The following is a 23,368-nucleotide window of genomic DNA, read 5'->3' as shown; positions in this document are numbered from 1 at the left end:
ACTCCTAGATCTCTTTGTTCTATAACTCTCCCCAACGCCATACCATTAACTGAGTAGGTCCTGGCCTGATTCGATCTGCCAAAATGCATCACCTCACATTTATCTAAATTAAACTCCATCTGCCATTCGTCAGCCCACTGGCCTAATTGATCAAGATCCCGTTGCAATCCTAGATAACCTTCTTCACTGTCCACTGTGCCACCAATCTTGGTGTCATCTGCAAACTTACTAACCATGCCTCCTAAATTCTCATCCAAATCATTAATATAAATCACAAATAACAGTGGACCCAGCACCGATCCCTGAGGCACACCACTGGTCACAGGCCTCCAGTTTGAAAAACAACCCTCTACAACCACCCTCTGTCTTCTGTCGCCCAGCCAATTTTGAATCCAATTGGCAACCTCACCCTGGATCCCGGGAGCTTTAACCTTCTGCAACAACCTACCATACGGTACCTTGTCAAAGGCTTTGCTAAAGTCCATGTAGACAACGTCTACTGCACTGCCCTCATCTACCTTCTTGGTCACCCCCTCAAAAAACTCAATCAAATTTGTGAGACATGATTTTCCACGCACAAAGCCATGCTGACTGCCCCAAATCAGTCCTTGCCTCTCTAAATGCTTGTAGATCCTGTCTCTCAGAATACCTTCTAGCAACTTACCTACTACAGACGTTAGGCTCACCGGTCTGTAGTTCCCAGGCTTTTCCCTGCTGCCCTTCTTAAACAAGGGCACAACATTCGCTACTCTCCAATCTTCAGGCACCTCCCCTGTGGCTGCCGATGATTCAAATATCTCTGTTAGGGGACCCGCAATTTCTTTCCTCCCTAGCATCCCACAACATCCTGGGATACATTTCATCAGGTCCCGGGGATTTATCTACCTTAATGCGCTTTAAGACTTCCAGCACCTCCTCCTCTGTAATATGCACACTTCTCAAGACATCACTATTTATTTCCCTTAGTTTCCTAACATCCATGCCTTTCTCCACCGTGAATACCGATGAGAAATATTCATTCAGGATCTCACCCAACTCTTGTGGCCCTGCACATAGATGTCCTTGTTGATCCTTAATAGGCCCTACTCTGTCCCTAGTTACTCTTTTTCCCTTTATGTATCTGTAGAAGCTCTTTGGATTCTCCTTTGCATTATTTGCCAAAACAATTTCATGTCCCCTTTTTGCCCTCCTGATTTCCCTCTTAACTCTATTTCGACAATCTCTATACTCATCAAGGGATCCACTTGATCCCAGTTGTTTATGTACGTCATATGCCTCCTTCTTCTTTTTGACCAGAGTCTCAATATCTCGAGTCATCCAGGGTTCCCTACTTCTACCAGCCTTGCCCTTCACCCTAAAGGGAATGTGATTACCCTGAACCCTGGTTAACACATTTTTAAAAGCCTCCCATTTACCAGCCGTCCCTTTGCCTGCCAACAGTCTCCCCCAATCTACCTCTGAAAGTTCCTGTCTGATACCATCAAAATTGGCTTTGCCCCAATTAAGAATTTTAACTCTTGGGCCAGACCTATCATTCTCCATAGCTATCTTAAAACTAATGGAGTTATGGTCACTTGTCCCAAAGTGATCCCTCACTAACACTTCTGTCACTTGCCCTTCCTTATTTCCCAAGACGAGGTCAAGTTTTGCCCCCTCTCTAGTTGGTCCATCCACATACTGAATGAGAAATTCCTCCTGAATACACTCAACAAATTTCCCTCCATCCAAGCCCCTAATGCTATGGCTGTCCCAGTCAATGTTGGGAAAGTTAAAGTCCCCTACTATTACCACCCTATTTTTCTTGCTGCTATCTGTAATCTCCTGACATATTTGCTCCTCAATTTCCCGCTGACTATTTGGGGGCCTGTAGTACAGTCCTATCAAGGTGATCTCTCCCTTCTTATTTTTCAGTTCCACCCGTATAGACTCAGTGGGCGAACCCTCGGATATATCCCCTCTAAGTACTGCCGTGATGTTCTCCCTAATCAAAAACGCCACTCCCCCTCCTCTCTTACTTCCTGTTCTATCCTTTCTATAGCATCTGTACCCCGGAACATTGAGCTGCCAGTCCTGCCTCTTCCTTAGCCATGTTTCAGTCATAGCTATAATATCCCAGTCCCATGTGCCCATCCATGCCCTGAGTTCATCCGCTTTGCCCGTCAGGCCCCTTGCATTGAAATAAATGCAGTTTAATGTAAACTTTCCTTGCTCTCTGCCCTGCTTTCTCTGGTCATGCTTTACACACTCTCCCTTCCTGCCTTTTGTTTCCGTCCCCACTGACTTCCTACATCGGTTCCCATCCCCCTGCCACAGTAGTTTAAACCCTCCCCAACTGCACCAGCAAACACACCCCCGAGAACATTGGTTGCGGTCCCACTCAGATGCAGACCGTCCGATTTGTACAGGTCCCACCTCCCCCATAACCGGTCCCAATGTCCCAGGAATTTGAAACCCTCCCTCTTGCACCATCTCTCAAGCCACGTATTCATCCTAGCTATCCTGTCATTCCTACTCTGACTATCACGTGGCACTGGTAGCAATCCTGAGATTACTACCTTTGAGGGCCTACTTTTTAGTTTAACTCCTAACTCCCTAAATTCAGCTTGTAGGACCTCATCCCGTTTTTTACATATATCGTTGGTGCCTATATGCACCACGACAGCTGGCTGTTCACCCTCTCCCTCCAGAATGCCCTGCAGCCGCTCCGAGACATCCTTGACCCTTGCACCAGGGAGGCAACATACCAACCTGGATTCTCGTTTGCGTCCGCAGAAACACCTGTCTATTCCCCTTACAATTGAATCCCCTATCACTATAGCTCTGCCACTCTTTTTCCCGCCCTTCTGTGCAGCAAAGCCAGCCACGGTGCCATGAACCTGGCTGCTGCCACCTTCTCCTGGTGGGCCATCTCCCCCAACAGTTTCCAAAACGGTAAATCTGTTTTGGAGGGAGATGACTGCAGGGGATCCCTGCACTGCCTTCCTACTCTTCCTCTGTCTGTTGGTCACCCATTCCTTATCTGCCTCAGTAATTTTAATCTGTGGTGTGACCAACTCACTGAATGTGCTATCCACAACTTCCTCAGCATCGCGGATGCTCCAAAGTGAGTCATCCGCAGCTCCAGAGCCGTCAAGCGGTCGAACAGGAGCTGCAGTTGGACACACTTCTTGCAGATGAAGGAGTCAGGGACACCAGAAGGGTCCCTGAATTGCCACATCTCACAAGAGGAGCATGATACGGGTCTGAGCTCTCCTGCCATGACTTAAACCTGAAGTTAAATTTGAACTACTCTACACAGCTAAGAGAAAGTCAAAGAGAGAAAAGATTTTTAAAAAACCACTTACCAGTCACAAGCCAATCTCTTACCTGCTGGCTGTGATGTAATTGCTCCCGAGACTCCCTCACAGGTCTGCTTCTCTGCACCTCCTTGAGATGAGCACCAAATTCCCTTAACCAGTTAATTAATTTACTTAATCAATTGGGTTTTTTTGGGGGGGAAACTCAACCCCAAACACCAAACTCCAAAAAAAACCACAGCCCTCACTCACCTCTTACCCGAACTCAGCCTTACCCAAACTCAGATACACTCTGTTTGCTTCCAGCACTCCGCTTCTAAAGGCACTTCAGCCACACCTTTTGTATCCTTCCTGATTTACAGTTAGCCAATAGGCCTGCTCCCGAAACTGCACTGCCGAAACTACCAGCTGACCTGCAAGGTAAGGAAGTTTTAAAACAGTCCTTACCTCTCCCAGCACCACTTGCTCCCTGTGGCCGCTCCCGAAACTGCACTTGGGTGATTTAAACTCATAATAGTAAAGCCTTTAACCTGATGTGTTCCTGTTTAAAGGTGTTAAGTCTCTTGGATGTTGAAAGGAATAACTGAAGGATTATTGAGTGTTGTAATATTTTCAGAGTTATCTTTGAAGTCAGAGGTGTTAAGAGATCCAATGTTTATTTAAAAGGGTTAAGTTGAGTTCAGAGAATAAACATTGTTCTGTGTTTAACAACCCACGTGTCCATAATTGTACTCCCACACCTGGAGAACAAGCCGTGTGCTCGGACAAGCAACAATACATTTAAGGGGGAGGTTGGTTGAACTCCATGATACATTTTGGAATTCTGAAAACGCCTGGCCCATATCAATTGGGGGCTCGAGGGGGAATAAAAGTCTATCTATTGGATTGGCTTTTGTGAACTTAAAGACAGTGAAGGAGCGTTGCTTTTCCAGTGTGGTATTTTAGTTTAAGTGGGGAGTGTGTTGTGGACAATGGCTCTTTCAGAGGCTCAGAAATTTTTGGGGGTGGTCACGATACCTTACGGACAGAGACTAAAAACAGACTGTTAGGTTTGGCAAAAAGCATTGCAGTTAACACTGCCTAGCAAAATATGAAAAGTTGAGGTACTTAACGCGGTATCTGTGCATTTACGTTTGCCTGTGATACATTCTGACTCATTGGAAATGGCAAAAATTCAGTTGCAAATTAAACAAATGGAACATAAGCAAGAATTAAATCGGCTTAAATACGAGAGAGAGAGAGAGAGAAAAAAGAGAGAGAGAGAGAGAGGAAAAAGAAAGAGCGAGAGAGGAAAAAGAAAAGGAGAGAGAAGAAAGCAGAAAAGAAAGAATAGCCCTAGCAGAACAAAAAGAAAAAGAAAGGGAGATACAGATCAGGGAAAAAGATAGAGAGGGAGTTTGAACTTCAGAAAATGGCCATGAAACATGACAATCAGTTAAAATTGGCAGATGTAAAGGGAAACGTACAGTTGGATGATAGTGATGAGGATAGTGAGAAAGCGTCATAGTCGAAGGCTTGGTGGGAATTTATTTAAATATGTCCAAGCATTGCCAAAGTTTGATGAGAAGGAAGTGGAAGCCTTTTTCATTTCATTTGAGAAGGTAGCTAAACAAATGAAATGGCTACAGGACATGTGGGTGTTACTGATTCAAACAAAGCTGGTAGGTAGTGCTAGTGAAGTGTTTGCATCACTACCGGAGGAGGTATCTAGAATGTATGAGGAGGTGAAGAAATCCAACTTAAGTGCATATGAGCTCGTGCCTGAAGCTTACAGACAAAGGTTTAGAAATTTAAGGAAAGAATTTGGTCAAACATACATGGAGTTTGAAAGGCTCAAACAGAGTAATTTTGATACGTGGATAAGGACTTTGAAAATAGACCAAACGTATGAAGCTCTCAGAGAAATTATACTTTTGGAGGAGTTTAAAAATTCAATTCCTGATGTAGTGAGAACTCATGTGGAAGAACAGAGGGTTAAAACTGTGAGATGAGCAACAGAAATGGCAGATAATTATGAATTAGTTCATAAATCAAAGATTGGTTTCTGACATCAGTTTCAGCCGGTGAGGGATAGAAACTGGGGACATGAGAAATACTCAAGTGGTAAAGGTAAAGGTGATCTGATGGGAGACAATAAAGAGAGTGTACCTCAGATTAAAAAAGAAATCCAGGAGGGTGGGAAAGGGATGAAAAGTGTCAAATGCTTTCACTGTAATAAACTAGACCATGTAAAGTCACAGTGTTGGTGGTTGAAGAAAAGCACTGGGAAGGCTAATGTGGTAACACAGGATAAGACAGTGGGATTTGTTAGATTGGTAAAGGAAAGCCCAAGGGAAGTGAAGGTGGTGCAAACGATTGTACAGCCTGTTCAAGATGTAATTATTAAGAAGGTGCCAGATGTCTTTAAAGAATTTACTTGTGTGGGTAAAGTTTACTCATGTGTATCAGGAGGAGCAGGTAAAGAAGTCACAATTTTAAGAGATACAGGGGCTAGTCAATCTTTAATGGTAAGAGATGAGTAATTATGTAGTTTGGGAAGAATGTTGCCAGTGATATGTGGAATTCTGGGTGAGAGGAGTAGCGTTCCATTATATAAGGTAAGGTTGGAAAGTCCAGTGAAGAGTGGTGAAGTGGTAGTAGGGGTAATAGAGAAACTATCTTGTCCAGGAATACAATTTATCTTGGGTAATGATATAGCTGGATCACAGGTGGGAGTGATGCCTACTGTGGTTGATAAGCCAGTGGAAAATTAGACAACTGAAGGGTTGAAGGACGAATATCCTGGGATTTTTCCGGATTGTGTAGTAACAAGGTTGCAGAGTCACAGGTTAAGACGAGGGGAAACAAAGTGAAGATGAGGTTGAAGTGCAATTATCAGAAATGATTTTTGATCAGATGGTTGAAAAAGAACAAGAACAGGTGGAGGATGAGGTGGATATTTTTAGTTCAGTAAAATTGGCGGAGTTACAACAGAAAGATGTAGAAATAAAACGGATATATCAGAAAGCATATACGGAAGAGGGATCTGAGAGTATACCAGAATGTTATTACCGAAAAAGTGATGTCTTGATGAGAAAATGGATACCTGTACATATGCAGGCGGATGAAAAGTGGGCAGAAGTTCATCAAGTAGTATAGCTGATAGCAGATAGAATGGAGGTGGTCCGAGTTGCACATGAGGTACCAGTGGGAGGTCATTTGGGAATAAGGAAAACTCAAGCTAAAATCCAGAAACATTTTTATTGGCCTGGACTACTTAAAGATGTAGTTACATTTTGTCAATCATGTCACACATGTCAAGTGATAGGGAAACCTCAACAGTGATAAAACCAGCGACCTTAATACCCATTCCAGCATTTGAGGAACCTTTTACAAGGGTCCTATTCGATTGTGTAGGACCGCTTCCTAAAACAAAAAGTGGGAATCAATATCTTTTGACTATAATGGATGTGTCTACTAGGTTTCCAGAGGCCATTCCAGTACATAATATTACAGCTAAAAGGATTGTGGAGGAGTTACTTAAATTCTTTACTAGATATGGACTACCCACAGAAATTCAATCGGATCAAGGATCGAATTTTACTTCAAAGTTATTCAAAGAAGTTATGGATAGCTTAGGAATAAAACAATTTAAATCAACTGCGTACCATCCAGAATCACAGGGAGGGTTAGAAAGGTGGCATCAGACATTAAAGACAATGTTGAGGGCGTATTGTCAAGATTATCCAGAGGATTGGGATAAAGGAATTCCATTCGTATTGTTTGCAATTAGGGATGCACCTAATGAGTCTACCAAATTTAGTCCTTTTGAATTATTTTTTGGTCATGAGGTAAGAGGACCACTTAAATTGATGAAGGAAAAATTGGTGGGTGAGAAATCGGAAATTACAATATTGGATTACGTGTCAAATTTTAGGGAACGATTAAATAGAGTAGGTGAATAGGCTAGACAACATTTGAAAGTTGCACAAAATGTGATGAAACGGGTAGCGAACAAGAAATCCAAAGTTCATAGTTTTGTCAGTGGAGATAAAGTTTTAGTGTTGTTACAAGTGGTAGGTGAGACTTTAAAAGCAAGGTTTTGTGGACCGTATCATTTTGAAAGGAAATTAAGTGAGGTGAATTATGTGGTAAAAACACCAGATAGAAGGAAGACACACCGAGTGTGTCATGTGAATATGCTTAAAATGTACTTTGAAAGGGAAGGAGGGAAAAAGGAGGTTTTAATGATTCTACCTCAAAGTGACGAACCAAATCCAGATGACTGTGAATTGGACATACCTCAAATTAAATTGGAAAATGAGGATGTTCTTACAAATTGGGATGAATTGTTAAGTTACCTACCAGAGGAAAAACAAACTGACCTGAAAGAGTTATTGATATCACATGGGCAAGTTTGTAGAAATAAATTGGGACGTACTAAAATGGCTATACATGATGTAGATGTGGGCTATGCTGTTCCTATCAAACAACATCCATATAGACTTAATCCTTTAAAATTGGCACAGGTTAACAGAGAGATCGCGAGTATGCGGAAGAATGGCATAATTGAAGTGGGTTGCAGCCAATGGAGCTCACCCATTGTGATGGTACCTGAACCAGACGGTACCCAACGGTGTGTGTGGACTATCGAAAGGTGAATGCAGTTACAAGAACGGACTCTTATCCTATTCCACGTTTGAAGGATTGCATTGAGAAATTGGGACAATCTGCTTTTATTTACAACATCCAGACATGGAAATAACATTTAAAACATCGTATGGAGTTCTTCAATCGACTTCAGGAGGCGGGTTTGGTGCTGAACCTAGCCGAAAGTGAATTTGGAGTAGCCCGAATCACTTTCCTTGCGGAGTTTCCGATACCCTCAAGACGAAGAGAAATAATGCGATTTCTTAGCATGAGTGGATTTGATCGAGCAGTTGTGCAAAGGTTTTGTGGCGTGATTACTCCACTGATGGAATTGCTGAAGAAACATAAAAAAATTCAATGGACAGCAGACTTTCAACAGGCATTTGACTGCCTGAAAGCTGTGATCACCAATGCTCCTGTATTGGAGAATTGCAAGGGACTCTGTGGTCAGATTGAACTAAAGTATCTGATACCAAAGAGAAATGCCGAGGGGTAGAAGAAAGGATGGATCGTGCAGAGACTTTGTTCAAAGAGACTGTCAATCGAGCAAGATTTCAGTTGGAGGAAGAAGAACAAAGAAAAATGGACTATATTATTATACCTGTTTGCGTGTGTTGTTTTTTTTTAAAAATGAAAAGGAAAATTTACTGTGTACATTTCTTCGTGGATGGTGCAAAAGTGAAAAATGAAACCATCATGAAGTTGATGGTTTTTTTTTTCTTGGGGGGAGGTGTCATGTGAGAGGGCCTTTAAGAAATGGATGGTTAAGCAATGTACCTTTAAGAAATGCAGTGATGTCAGAGTGTGGGTGGAGCTGGGCTTTAGATCAGCTATTTTGCAGTTTTTTTAGTTTCAGTTTGAAAAGAGCTGCGGTGTGCCTGTGTTTGCAGTGAGCTGGATCTGCTGTGATTTCTGCCATGATAGACTATCTCTGGATCATTTGGGTGATTTAAACTCATAATAGTAAAGCCTTTAACCTGATGTGTTTCTGTTTAAAGGTGTTAAGTCTCTTGGATGTTGAAAGGAATAACTGAAGGATTATTGAGTGTTGTAATATTTTCGGGGTTATCTTTGAAGGAAGGGGTGTTAAGAGATCCAATGTTTATTTAAAAAGGTTAAGTTGAGTTCATAGAATAAACATTGTTCTGTGTTTAACAACCCACGTGTCCATAATTGTAATCCCACACCTGGAGAACAAGCCGTGTGCTCGGACAAGCAACAATACATTTAAGGGGGAGGTTGGTTGAACTCCATGATCCATTTTGGGGTTCTGAAAACGCCTCTCCCATAACAAGGTTCAGGAACCTTGGAAGGAGGGAACACTCCTTCTCGCACGTGTACAACGTGTCGTCTAGAATTGATTTTCTTATGGTGAGTCGGGCGGTGCTGATGGGGGTGGTAGGTGCAGAATATGCGGGAATTGAGATTTCAGATCATGCGCTGTATTGGCTGGATGTGAGGCGTAGTTCGGGGTAGGTGCAAATGCCGGGATGGAGGCTGGATTTGGGTCCTCGGGCGGACAAAGCATTTTGTGGGAAGGTGAGAGTGGCAATTAGGAACTATGTGGAGTTTAATCAGTATGGGGAGGTGTCAGTGGCCACGTTCTGGGAAGCTTTGAGGGGGTGGTCCGAGGTCAGATTATTTTGTTAAGGCGCATAGGAATAGGAGGAGGAGGGAAGAGCACCAGCTGCTGTTGGACGAGATAGCTGAGGTGGCTGGGAGATATTTGTCAGCCCCCACAAAGGAGTTGCTGGTGGAGAGGAAAGGTTGCAGGGTCAGTTTGACAGTTAATGACGGGAAAGGTGATGGGGCATCTGCGGAGGTTGATGGGGGTGCAGTACGAATATGTAGAGAAGGCGAGTTGTATGTTGGCCCACCAATTGCGTTGTCAGACAGCATCGAGGGGTATTTTGCAGGTAAGGATGGAGAAGGGGGAGTTGGTGTCGGAGCCAGAAAAGATAAATGAAGTGTTCAGGGGGTACTATGAGAAGTTGTACAAGGCAGAGCCGGGGGGCAGAGGTGGGCGATATGGGCCGGTTTCTCGGTGGGTTGGAGCGTCGGTGTGGGCTCCAATTCGTGGCAATCACCGGTTTGTGCCAGTGAGGTTGGATGGGGGGTTTCAGCGGTGGCAAACAGTGGGGATTGAGGTGGGAGATATGGGCCGGTTTCTCGATGGGTTGGAGCACCAGAGCTGTAGGAGAGGAAAGGGCAGGTAATGGAGGAGCTGTTGGGAATGAGGGAGGTGATGGATAATATCAGGGGAATACAGTTGGGGAATGCTCTGGGGCTCAACGGGTTTCCAGCAGAGTTTTGTAAGACTCTCGAGTCGGGTGTGACGAGGCCAATAGATCACGCCAGTTCTGTCTTAATGAACTAAATTGAATTTTTTGAGGATGTAAGTAGTGGGGAGAGAATAACTGTGGATGTCATTTATATGGACGTCTAAAAGACATTTGTAGAGAATGTTAGCTGTTGTTAAAGTTCATAGAATTAAAGGGAAATTATTGATCTGTTTAGGAGATTGGTTGGATACTAGAAGGCAGAGATGGATATGTACTCTGATTGGAATTGGGTGAATAGTGATGTCCCATAAAGATCTCTGCTGATGCCTCAGCTATTCACTTTCTTCAGATAACACAATAGGAAGCTATATATCCAAGCTTGCCGATGACACAAAGATTGGTAAACAATGTGGATGGGGGCATAACATTGCAAAACACCATTGATGGAGTAAGCAATTGGGTTAAATTGTCACAGAAGGACTTCAGTGCAGGCAAATGTGAGGCTATCCAGTTTGGACCAAAAATAATATTTTCAAGCATTGTTAAATAAAAAATTACAGGGAATCGTGAACACAGCCCAGTCCATCACGTGAACCCGCCTCCCATCCATTGACTCTGTCTACACAGACTTCCGGTGACGGCCATGGAGTGAGTGGTCGCATATTTGGTAGCTCCCGCTCGTGGTGGACCTTTGGGACCTCTTTCCCCGATTTACGGTGGATTTGATCGACAAAACAGGAGACTGGTGAAGTAGAGGAGAAGGATTCCCCACCAGTGTATGGATTTGTGGACCAGAAGTGGTCTGAAAAGGAGAGGGCGTTGGTCGAAGATGGGAGTGGAGTCTGCGGCACAGGAGAATATGACGGATGGTCAGGGATTGAAGCTGCCGGCCCAGTGGTTGACGGAGCAACTGGTGGACTTTCTCCAGGAGAAATTTGCTCAGCAGAGAAAGGAATACCTGGATCCGATTAAGACGGGGATTGACCGTGTGGAGCAGAGACTGGAAACCCTGGGCCAGGCGAAGAGGAGGTTGCTGAGCTGGAGGAGCACCTAGCCGCAATGTCGGTGGAGATGGGGCTGATGAAGGATCACCAGAAGAGGCTGCAAGAGAAACTGGAAGATTTGGAGAACAGATCATGTAGACAGAACCTGAGGATCGTTGGCCTGCCAGAGGGCAGTGAGGGATCGGACGCAGGTGCATATGTGGCGCGTATGTTCGAGAAGCTGCTGGTGGGAGGTGTGTTTGCTCGACCCTTGGAGGTGGACAGGGCGCATAGAGTGCTTATGACGAAGCCGCTGTGGAATGAGCCGCCGAGGGCGATGGTGGTACGAATGCACCGGTTCCTGGACAAGAAACAGATCTTGAGGTGGGCCAGGCAGACAAAGAGCTGCATGTGGGAAGGCAACGAGCTGCGTATTTACCAGGACTTGGGTGCGTAACTGGCCAAAAGAAGGGCGAGTTTCATCAAGCTGAAATTGGCCCTCTGTAAGAAGGTGGTGAAGTTCGGCATGTTCTACCCAGCGTGTTTGTGGGTCACTTATGAGGGCCAGGAACTTTATTTCGGATCGCCAGATGAGGCGATGAACTTTGTTAAGGATAGGGATCTGCCTGGTGATGGAGGACATTGAACTTGGGGGCAAGTAGTTGTCTTCTTGATCTGCTGTTAAATTTCTTTTTTCTTTGGGTTTTGTATGTATTGTGTTGCACTGAATTTTAGGCCGTTGCTCAGTTATGAATGTGGGTAAACTTTGTTTTTAATGGGGGATGCTGGGTGGAATTTTCTTCTTTGGCTTTGTTGGGGATTGTGATGTTTTGCTTATGTATGTTTGAGCAGGGTGGGAGTGAGGTCAGTGGGGGGGTAGGATGCTTGCCGCCATGGGCGGGGGCTAATTGGCTAGCTGGGCGGGCTAGCTCACGGAAGCGCAGTGAGGGGCGAGCAGGTGATAAGTTTGTTGAGGGGGGTTGAGATTGTTATTTTGTTTTGGATTTACAAATATAGCTATGATCAGGAAGTGGGTAGTGGGGGAGGGGTCGGTGTGGGAGCGGAAAGAGGCGGTGTGTTGTAGGGGCACAAGCTTGTGAGCACTGGGATAGAGGACAGTTGTATGAGGTGTGTAGGTGGGCCCGCAAACCATGTCCACTTGTTTTGGTCATGTCCAAAGCTTAGGGGATTCTGGCAGGGATTTGCTGATGTCATGTCCACGGTGTTAAAAACGAGGGTGAGGGTGGCCCCTAGTCCAGAGGTGGCGATTTTTGGAGTGTCGGAAAATCTGGAAGTCCAGGGGGCAAGAGAATCTGATGTTTTGGCCTTTGCCTCCTTGGTAGCCCGGAGACAGATCCTATTATCCTGGAGGGACTCAGAGCCCCCAAAATCGTGGATATGGGTTAGCGGCACAGCTGGGTTTCTCAGGCTTGAAAAAATTTAGTTTCCCCTGAGAGGATCAATATTAAGGTTCGTTCGGAGGTGGCAGCCATTTATCGACTTCTTTGGGGAAAACTAAACTGTTAGCAGATACGATAGGAGGGGGTTGGTTAGGGAACGGGGGTGGTGGGTGGTAGGGGAGTCAGTTTAGTTTAGGTGGGATCAGCGAGAGGAGATGGAGGGACTGGGGGACTGTGTATGAACCATGTTGGCTGGGTATGGTTGTTGGCTGCGGGGGGCGGGGGGGGGTTACATACTGAATTATGTTTACATTTGTTTTTTGTACTTTGTTATTATAAAATCATAAATGCCTTAATAAAATGTTTTTTTTTAAAAGACTGTCTACACCTCCTGCTGCCTTGGGAAAGAGGCAGCATAATCAAAGATCCCTTCCACCTGGCCTATTCGCTCTTCCAACTTCTTCCATCGGGCTGGAGATACAACAGTCTGAAACGCCAACTAATAGATTCAAAAACAGCTTCCCTGCTGTTTAAAACTCCTAAACGATCCTCTTAGACTGATCTGATCTCTTCACATATCTTCACTACTGAGTACTACTACACTCCTGTATGCTTCACCCGATGCCTGTGTCTATGTATTTACATTGTGCATTTATGGTTGCCCTCTGGTTTTTTTCATGTCTTGGGTCACTGTCTGTGCGGAGTCTGCACGTTCTCCCCGTGTCTGCGTGGGTTTCCTCCGGGTGCTCTGGTTTCCTCTCATAAGTCTCGAAAGACGTGCTGTTCGGCAATTTGGACATTCTGAATTCTCCCTCTGTGTACCCGAACAGACGCTGGAATATGGTGACTAGGGACTTTTCACAGTAACCTTTCACAGCCTACTTGTGACAATAAAGATTGTTATTATTATGTAAAAATGCTGCGGTTTCAACCAACAATAGTTGGCAGGACAGTATTGTTAAGAAATTACAATGGTGATGAAATCTTGGCTTTGGGAGCATGTGAGCTTGATGACGATGTCAAAAACAAAATTCACAAGTTGAAATTTTCTGTGTTGGCAGCGGACCTTTAATTGGAGTTGAGGCGCGTGAGGAGCTACAGCTAGTCTGACGAGCCTATAGTGCAGACAATGCTGCAGCAGGCCCTCATCCCTCAGGAGACTCCATGCTGAATGATTTCCCAGAAATTTTCCAAGGTTTTGGTACGTTACCATACACGTACAATATTCAATTAAACGAAGATGCGAAGCCTGTGATTTATGTGCCGAGACCTGTGCCGGCGCCATTCAGTGGTAAAGTAAAGGCAGAGCTAGAGAGAATGACTGCCTTGGGTGTCATTAAGCATATTGAAGTTCCTACAGAAGGAATTCAATGGTATGTGTCAAGAAGCGCAATAAAGAACCTCCACAGTGGATGACCTGTACTGATGGTGTGAAACTAAGTGAAGAAACAAAGACGGACCCAATATTGCAAAAGGTGAGAAGATATCTTCGTGAAGGATGACCCAGAGAATCCTGCTCCGGTTTTTACAACGCGAGAGCAGAGTTAAGTGTTGCAAATGGAGTTTTGCTGCAAAGAAAGAGAATAGTAATTCTGAAATCTTTAAGATCGGTGGTTCTGAGTGAACTCCATACAGAGGACAATGGAAAGAAAAAGTGTAAAAAGAGAACTGAAGACACGGTCTGTTGGCCAGGCATTCTCTGGGATATCGACACAATGGTATGACATGGCACACTGTGCAGGAGAGTGTATATCTGCACACAGTTCGGGAAGCAAACAAAAGGCAGACGGTGCAAACTGCTTCAGTTCCAAGTGTTGCGGGAATTTGCTCATCCAGAAGCAGAAAGGCAACTACTCTGTCAAAAAAAAGAGGCAAGGGAGAGATTTCAAGTCAAATCCACAAAGTGGTTTGCCGATGAGTCTACGAAACGCCCCAAACCATTGTGATGCAACCACTAGAAGAAGCATTCAACAGACCTAAAACATCTGAAGGACATACGGAACAAATACAAGAGGATGATACGTCAAAACATGAAGAACATCAAACGCAAGCAACAAATACTGAAGAAAATGAACGACTGTTGCAAGTTCAGCAGACACTGAGAAGGTCTACAAGGTGCAAGCCAGAAAGACTGAACTTGTGACAGACTGTAAAAAATTCTGAACATGTATATCATGGTGAAATATAAAAAAGTAATTTAATGTATGGAAATAATGTCATTTTCCAATGGAAAGGGGATGTGATGATATGCATAAAGCAAGTTTGTACATAATGATGTGCACAACCTCCGACCACTAAGTGGCAGTGTAAACCCACCACGTGACCCTGTAGTCTGGGAGTTGGTAGTAGGTTGTGCTGGAGGATAGACGTATTTTGCAGTAGCTCTCCAATTATCTTAGTTATCTCATCAGGTACTTGTTCCATAATAAATTATTTAAACTAGATGCTCTGTAGTTCATTCATTCAATGCCAAATTACGCTTGTATTCCCCGGAATGTAGAAAGTTGAAGGATGATTTGTTTGTGTTATTTGAGGATTTTGAAAGGATTTGTAAAGAGAAACATTTTCTGCTGGTACAGCATGAGGTCATAACCTTAAAATCAGAGCCAAAGCCATTCTGCAGACGTTAGGACACAATTCTCCATACAAAGTGTAGTAGAAATGGGAAACATGTTCCCAAGAAGAGCAGTAAATCCTCAATCAATTCATACTTCTGCATTGGAGAGCCATAGACTTTTGTGAGCCAAGGTTGTTGAGTGATATGGAACATCTTCCTCTTTCTGGATGATTGGTGAGGAGAAATCAGGGCTGTTTTAGCTGAAACCCCCTCTTGCCCGTAACAATATGTACAAGATATTTTAGGTTGCAGACTGGCTAAGTCTTATTGAGTGTCAGCACGAGGGATTGAATTGCCTACTTCTGTTCCTATATTCCTGTGCTCATAACTGCCCAAACGTCACATTACTATGTAAGACTGATGGGTGCTTTCATTGTCCCCGAACTAAATTCCACATGAGAAAATCAAACACGACCCACTAACAATCAAATCGCTAAGATTCCACCACCACCATGAAATCCCCTAAAATAAACAATGTCTGTTCTGTTGAGCAGCACATTCCTAACATTCTTTTACTGTGAGAAAATTGTTCCAGTTAGAGTTCGCGTTTTGCATGTCAGGTCTTTCATGCTCTTGTGAGATGATCATTTATTTATTTTACAAATTACGTAAATACCTGTAAATAAAAGGTTATTACTCTCTGATGCCCCCTGATTAATCTTTGCTGGCCCATAATTAGTACATGGTCGCACACTAACATAGGTTGATGTAGATATTTTAAATGCTGTTCTAATTTCAGGAATTTAGGATTGGGCTCTGTGGTGGAGCAATATAAACTGTTAACGCATCTTTAACATTGATGCAAGGGACGCATCATCCATCCACGCCTGTTCTCACATCTGTAGCAAATTACATGATTGGATTGGATTTGTTTATTGTCACTTGTACCGAGGTACAGTGAAAAATATTTTTCTACGCGTAGTTCAAACAGATCATTTAGTACATGAAAAGAATACGTAATAGGGCACCACAAGGTACACAATGTAAATACATAGACACCGGCATCGGGTGAAGTATACAGGAGTGTAGTATTAATCATATCCGTCCATAAGAGGGTTGTTTAGGAGTCTGGTAACAGTGGGGATAAAGCTGTTTTTGAATCTGTTCCTGCGTGTTCTCTGACTTTTGTATCTCCTGCCTGATGGAAGAGTGAGTAAGCCGGGTGGAAGGAATCTTTGAATATGCTGCCCGCTTTCCCCAGGCAGCGGGAGGTGTAGATAGAGTCAATAGATGGGAGGTGGGTTTGTGTGATGGACTGGGCGGTGTCCACGACTCTCTGAAATTTCTTGCAATCTTGGGCTGAGCATTTGCCATACCAGGCTGTGATGCAGCCAGATAGGATGCTTTCTATGGTGCACCTGTAAAAGTTGGTACGAGTCAATGTGGAGATGCCAAATTTCCTTAAGTCATATTATCAGTGGCCTGGGTGGATATACTACATCTTAGCGTGTGTTTCAACATTGTCCATCCTGCCACCATCGGCCTGAATGACAGACTGGCATGTTTCTATTTCAATAGCAGAGACGAGGCTGGCTTAGGGCTTAACACAAAAATTCTTCCCTCATTTATTTGTGTTCAGTAGGGCACACACCAGCCTCTGGAATTCATTTCCTTTCCCACGTAAAGATTTGGGACCTCATTATTGGCACCTAGAACCATAGAATCCCTACAATGCAGAAGGAGGCCATTCAGCCCATTGACTCTGCTCCCACCCTTCAAATGTTTGCTCTACCCACGTCCACTCCCCGCTACCTCTGTAACCTAACCTGCACATCTTTGGACTGTGGGAGGAAACCGGAGCACCTTTCAGAAACCCACACAGACACTGGGAAAACATGCAAACTCCACATAGACAATGACCCAAGGCTGAAATTGAACCAGGTTCCTGGCTCTGTGAGATCTGTGCTAACCATTGTGCCACCACTGTTCTGGTTTTCAGCTTTTTGAGCTTAGCTGACGTCCTAAGGGCAGAATGGGTGGAAGTTCCCATGGGACACCATTGGTTCCCCTGGATACATCTCCTTGACATGGGGGCTGGGCTGGGTAGAAATTCCACCCACAGCTAACGTACAGGACTTTACTAGTTCACTATAAATGGATTTGAATCATGACTATACTGGATTGTATCCAAAATTCCTGACACGCATGCAGGCACAGATCATCCATTTGCTTCTCCTGCTACCCAAGAACTTCAGTGTCATATAAAACAGCAAGATCCCAGACTTAAACCTTAGTTAATGGTGAATTATGTGATCTGATTTATGGTCGTCAGTCAGATATTACATTTGATATCTGCCCTGGAATAAAAGGTTGAGAAAAATCCAATAAGAAATATTACAAATTTGGCCTGCTTTTAGGCACTAATTGATTAATAAGGGGATCAGGGGTTATGGGAAGTAGGCAGGAGAATGGGGATGAGAAACATATCAGCCATGATTGAATAGCAGAGCAGACTGGATGGGCCGAGTGGCCTAATTCTGCTCCTATGTCTTATGGTCTTTCATAGGCCTGACAGTGGTGGCAAGCAGAAGATGCTACTTGGCACTGTGCCATCTGCAATATTGGAAAAGAACAAATAAATCATCACCCAATTTTAGCTCCCACAACTGGGTGCGACGGACCAATTTCTGTCCCCAGAGTGCTTCCTTGGGTGTCGCTGCTATTTGCTGGCACAGAACACACTCATGTTGAGAGGAGACATCCCTTTAAAATAAATAAGAAGACTAAAGCTATGAAAATCACAACTTTTGGCTGTAGCCTCAGCACTCTCAAATACTCACTGGCAGTTGTCTGTTCCATGCAGTGCAATATGTACAAACATTGCCATTGCTTTTATTGGGCTTCCAAACATACCCAGTCCTTTATATTTCTTGCTGACTTTTGTAACCCAAGAGCACTAGGATTTTCTACTTCCTTAATGGTTGTATCCAATAGTCCACCCCTAAAATGTGTACCTTGCACATCTGCAGTCTGCATATTTGACCCAAGAAGATGTTTGCGCCCAGAATAATGCGTTCCTGGTGTACTGTGTCCACAATGCCACCGGTACATGTGATGCAATGTGTGCAAATTGTCTCTGGTTGGCACCTTTGGTTCCGAATTGGTGGCATGTTGGCACAATGGTTAGCACTGTTGCCTCACAGCACCCGGGGCCCAGGTGACTGTGTGGAGTTTGCATTTTCTCCCTGTGTCTGCATGGGTTTCCTCCGGTGCTCCGGTTTCCTCCCACAGTCCAATTACGTGCAGGTTAGGTGGGGTTACAGGGAGAGAGCAGGGGGAGTGGGCTTAGGTAGGGGTCTCTTGCAGACTTGTTGGGCCAAATGGGCTCCTTCTACACTGGAATGTTTCTCAGGTTTTGTGGGTCTATGGTATACTGTAGCCTCATGCTGAAGGGCTGGGAGTGAAAAATCATCCCTTTAAAGTGCTTCATTTAAACATAGAAATGCTTGTAAATCCAATATGGCTAGAATTCAGAACATAAAGGGAGGAACAGCAAACAGCAGCCAGAATTCTCAGAGTAGTTGGAATATTATTGAAACTTTGGCAGTGCAGGAATTCTGCCCACTCAAACAGTCCATTTCTGACCGTGAGCAACTTTTAGGGTCAATGGAATATTGAGGTCTTTGTCTGTAATTCCCAACTTGGTTGACCAGCCGACTTGGGTGATAGGACACCGAACAGCAGTACATTTCAGAGTTGTAAGGCCAAAAACATCTGTGCCTGGCCAAAAAGTCTCAGAATTTCTTGTGTCGAGGAATGTGCCCTCTAACTGCATTATCCTCTGTAAATGATGCTAATGCAATCAATTATATTAACTACAATAGAGTTTTAAAATTAACAAAGAACAGAAATAATGCTCCGATGACAAGTCATTGACCTGAAATATTGACTGGAATTTCCCGGCTCTTCACGCCAGCGGGATCTTCTGGTCCCGCCGATGGAGCACGCCCACCGCAGATTACACAGCAGCGTGGGGTGCAGTCAAAGGGACATCAAATTGACAGCGATGAGACCAGAATATCCTGCCACCGACAAACGGCCTGTCGCCTCCTGCATGAGAAACAAGCAGTAGGGAGATCAGAAAATCCCTTCTGTTAACTCTGTGGGAGGGTTTCCTGCCACCATTTTTGGCGGGAAGGAATGTTAGAGTGAGAATCGAGCGAGAGTCCCAAAGTAGTTTTAACGCAAGTGGGATTTCCCCACTTGATTGTTTCCTCTTCCCCCCCCCCCCCAAATGATGAATCAGGAATACTTGCATTTAATTGCCCATGCAGATCAGGCATTGGACTGTCCATTCTCAGACTGACGTGAATCATGACAGGCCCCCTATGACGTGCATCTGGCGAACAAAACCTGCCGGAGGCACGCAGGTGGAGAGGGTCATGCCTGGGGACTGCCGCCTCGTAATGCCTGTACCAGAGGGCTGTGACAGGGGTGGTTCCATGGGGGAGGTACTAGGGGTTCTGTGCCCATGATGGGGAAGGGCGGGGGTGTAGTTTCCTTTATTTTTATTATTTGATATATTTCTTTCCTCATCCTCAATCTTTCAAGAGCCTAATTGGCTGGCAGGGTGGGCTTGATTAGAGCCTGGCCCCGCCAGCATGGTGACATGTGATCTGACACTTCTCTTTTTATTCAGTCTCCACAAATATGGCTGGAAAGGTGGCAGCATAGCCAAAGGGCTACAGTCCACTTTTCCCACCCAAAGAAAGAAACTCGGAGAACGTAATTAGTGAAAAGTACTTTGATTTTTTAAAAGTGCTGATCCATGCTAATAGTGCATATCTGGTTGAGTAAAAAAGGCAAAAACATTGTTTTTTTTAAAAATATGTAGGATGAGAGACTTTGAATATCAGTGGGATAAGCTTTTATAAGTGGGGGAAACAATGGTGTTGTGGTAACGCCACCGGACTAGTAATCTTGAGGCCAAGGCTAAAGCTCTGGGAATGACATCTGTTGGAATTTTAATTTAATTAATAAATTAGCGATTGAAAGATAGTTTCATGATCAGACTATCATCAAATATTGTAAAAACAAATCTGGTTCACCGACGCCCTTTAGGGAAGGAAATCTGCCATCTTTACTTTGTTTGGCCTACATTTAACTCCAGATGCACAGCAATGTGGTTGACTCTGAAATGGCCAAGAAAGCCATTCAATTCAAGAGCTATTAAGGATATGAACCAAATGCTGACCTTGCAGTAACACCCACACCCCTTAAAGAATAAAGAAAAAACCTTTTATGAGACGAGTGTTGGTTGGTCTACCGCCATCTCGGACTATGTTTTTGAATATTCGGTTCCAATGTCTGCTAGAAACTTGTTTGTGAAATTTTACTTTTGTTTTTAATGCATTTAATTTTTTTTAACTCTCATCCCTATCATGTACCACACTCCATTGCTTTCTCATTTCTGCTTGTGTTCATGAGCTTCAGGGAGCGGCATATGATGGGCTGAGGTGATATTGCTACATTTGAGATCCTTCACACAGTTTCCTTTGCAGAGTGATGTTTAAAGAGCATTTGACCAAATTACTGAAAGCATTTATTGAACAGATGAATAATCTTACTTTTAACCGGTAGTGAAATCAAATTAGGAAATCACATGAAATCCCCGTTGACATTGGCTATTCTCTTGTTCCAGGATCGGAAATCCTTGGAAAATCCGTTCGGGTTACATACGCTACAGCAGGAATTGGCATTTCCTTTGCACTTGGCTATATGGTCCTGCCTTTGGTTGCATACTTCATACGAACCTGGTGGATATTGCTTTTGGCCCTGTCTCTCCCTGGTCTGCTCTATATTCCTTTGTGGTGGTAGGTAGAAATTCGAACTGTAACTTATATAATCGGTAGTTGAAAGTTTTGCTACCTTGTTAAATTGACTTTGACCAAGGTGAAGTAAAAGAGACTCTGGCATGAGACCAGAAACACGGATGAACACCATCCACGTATTACATAAAACACAAAAACATAGAAAACAGGTGCAGGAGGAGGCCTTTCAGCCTTCACCATCAATCATGGCTGATTATCCAACTTATTAGCCTGATCCTGCCCCTCCCCCCCATACCCTTTGATCCCCTTTGCTCCAAATGCTATACCTAACTGCTCCTTGAAGCCATACAATGTTTTGACCTCAACTACTTTCTGTGGCAACAAATTCCCCAGGCTCACCACTCTCTGGGTGAAGACATTTCTCCTCATCTCAGTCCTAATACTCTAGCCCGTATCCTCAGAATGTGACCTCTGGTTCTGGATACACCCACCATTGGGAACATCTTGCATCTACCCTGACTAGTCCTAGTAGAATTTTATATATTTCAATGAGATCCCCTCCTCATTCTTCTGAACTCCAGCAAATACAATCCTAACCCATACATCTGTCCTGCCATCCCAGTCTCGTGAACGTTCGCTGCACTTCCTCTAGTGCAAGAACATCCTTCCTCAGATAAGGAAACCAAAACTGCACACCATATTCCAGGTGTGGCTTCAGCAACACCTTGTATAATTTCAGCAAGACATGTCCAATCCTGTACTCTAAGCCTCTCGTCATGAAGGCCCTCATACCATTTGCCTTCTTTACCACCTGTTGCACCTGCATGCTTACCTTCAGCAACTGGTGTACTACGACACCCAGCTCTCATTGCGCATTCTCCTCTCCTAATTTATGGCCATTCAGATAATCGTCTACCTTCCTGTTTTTGCTACCAAAGTGGAACCTCACATTTCTCCACATTATACTGCATCTGCCATTCATCTGCCCACTCACTCAACGTGTCCAAATCACAATGAAGGATCTCTGCATCCTCCTCACAGCTCACGTGCCACCCAACTTTGTGTTATCTATAAATTTGGAGAAATTACATTCCGCTCCCTCAACTAAATTATTAATATATATTGTCAATAAGGTCCCAGCACCGATCCCTTCATACCTCACTACCTGCCTGCCACTACCTAGTCACTACCTGCCATTTGGAAAAATATCCGATCATTCCTATTTTTTATTTCCTGTCAGCCAAACCTTTTTCTTTCCATCTCAATACACTGAGCCTAATCCCATGCGCTTTACTTTTACATGCTAATCTCTTATGTGGGACTTTGTCGAAAGCCTTCTGAAAGTCCAAATAAACCACATCCACTTGCTCCCCCTTTTCAACTCTACTAGTTACATCAACAAATCTAGTAGATTTGTCAAGCATGATTTCCCTTTCATAAATCCATGCTGACTCTGTCTGATCCTGCCTTTATTTTTGATGTGCTCTGCTATAAAATCTTTGATAATGGATTCTAGAATTTTCCCTACATTTAAATAATGGGGTTACATTAGCTACTCTCCAATCTGTAGGAATTGTTGCGGAGTCTATCGAATCTTAGAAGATGACCACCGATGAATCCACTATTTCCAGAGCCACTTCCTTAAGTACTCTCGGATTTATCAGCCTTCAATCCTATTAATTTCCCCAACTCCTCTCCCGAGACCCTGCGTTCCCCTGCGGGGTCATTCACAGAGACAGAGGAGCAGCGGGGTCATTCACAGTGAGAGAGGAACAGTGGGGTCATTCACAGTGAGAGAGCGGCAGCGGGGACATTCACAGTGAGAGGGGCAGCGGGAACATTCTCAGTGAGAGAGGAGCAGTGGGGTCATTCACAGAGGACCAGCGGAGTCATTCACAGTGAGAGAGGAGCAGTGGGGTCATTCACAGTGAGAGAGGAGCAGTGGGGTCATTCACAGAGAGGAGCAGCGCGGTCATTCACAGTGAGAGAGGAGCAGTGGGGTCATTCACAGAGAGGAGCAGCGGGACCATTCACTGAGAGAGAGGCAGCGGGACCATTCACAGTGAGAGAGGGGCAGCGGGGTCATTCGCAGTGAGAGAGGAGCAGCAGGGTCATTCGCAGTGAGAGAGCAGCAAAGGGACCATTCACAGAGAGAGGAGCAGCGGGACCATTCACGGTGAGAGAGGAGCAGCGGGGTCATTTACAGTGAGAGAGGAGCAGCAGGGTCATTCACAGTGAGAGAGGAGCAGCGGGGTCATTCACAGTGAGAGAGGAGCAGCGGGGTCATTCACAGTGAGAGAGGAGCAGCGGGGACATTCTCAGTGAGAGGAGCAATAGGGACATTCATAGAGAGAGGAGCAGCAGGACCATTCAAAATGAAAGAGGAGCAG

At 44.4% G+C, this 23,368-nt stretch overlaps 1 protein-coding gene across 3 annotated transcripts in view; it reads left to right on the top strand.

Moving 5' to 3' along the window:
• Window positions 1-23,368, top strand: part of LOC140427053 (organic cation/carnitine transporter 2-like) — a 332,051-nt gene that overhangs the window by 84,843 nt on the left and 223,840 nt on the right. For all 3 annotated transcript variants that reach the window (XM_072512506.1, XM_072512505.1, XM_072512504.1), the window contains exon 4: window positions 20,849-21,020. In XM_072512506.1, coding sequence (XP_072368607.1) covers window positions 20,849-21,020 — 172 coding nt within the window. The remainder of the gene's footprint in view (window positions 1-20,848; window positions 21,021-23,368) is intronic.

Source organism: Scyliorhinus torazame, chromosome 7 (genome assembly GCF_047496885.1).
Source record: "Scyliorhinus torazame isolate Kashiwa2021f chromosome 7, sScyTor2.1, whole genome shotgun sequence".
Taxonomy (NCBI): domain Eukaryota; kingdom Metazoa; phylum Chordata; class Chondrichthyes; order Carcharhiniformes; family Scyliorhinidae; genus Scyliorhinus; species Scyliorhinus torazame.
The sequence above is the reverse complement of the archived record's forward strand: the minus strand, read 5'-3'. Positions and strand labels throughout refer to the sequence as shown.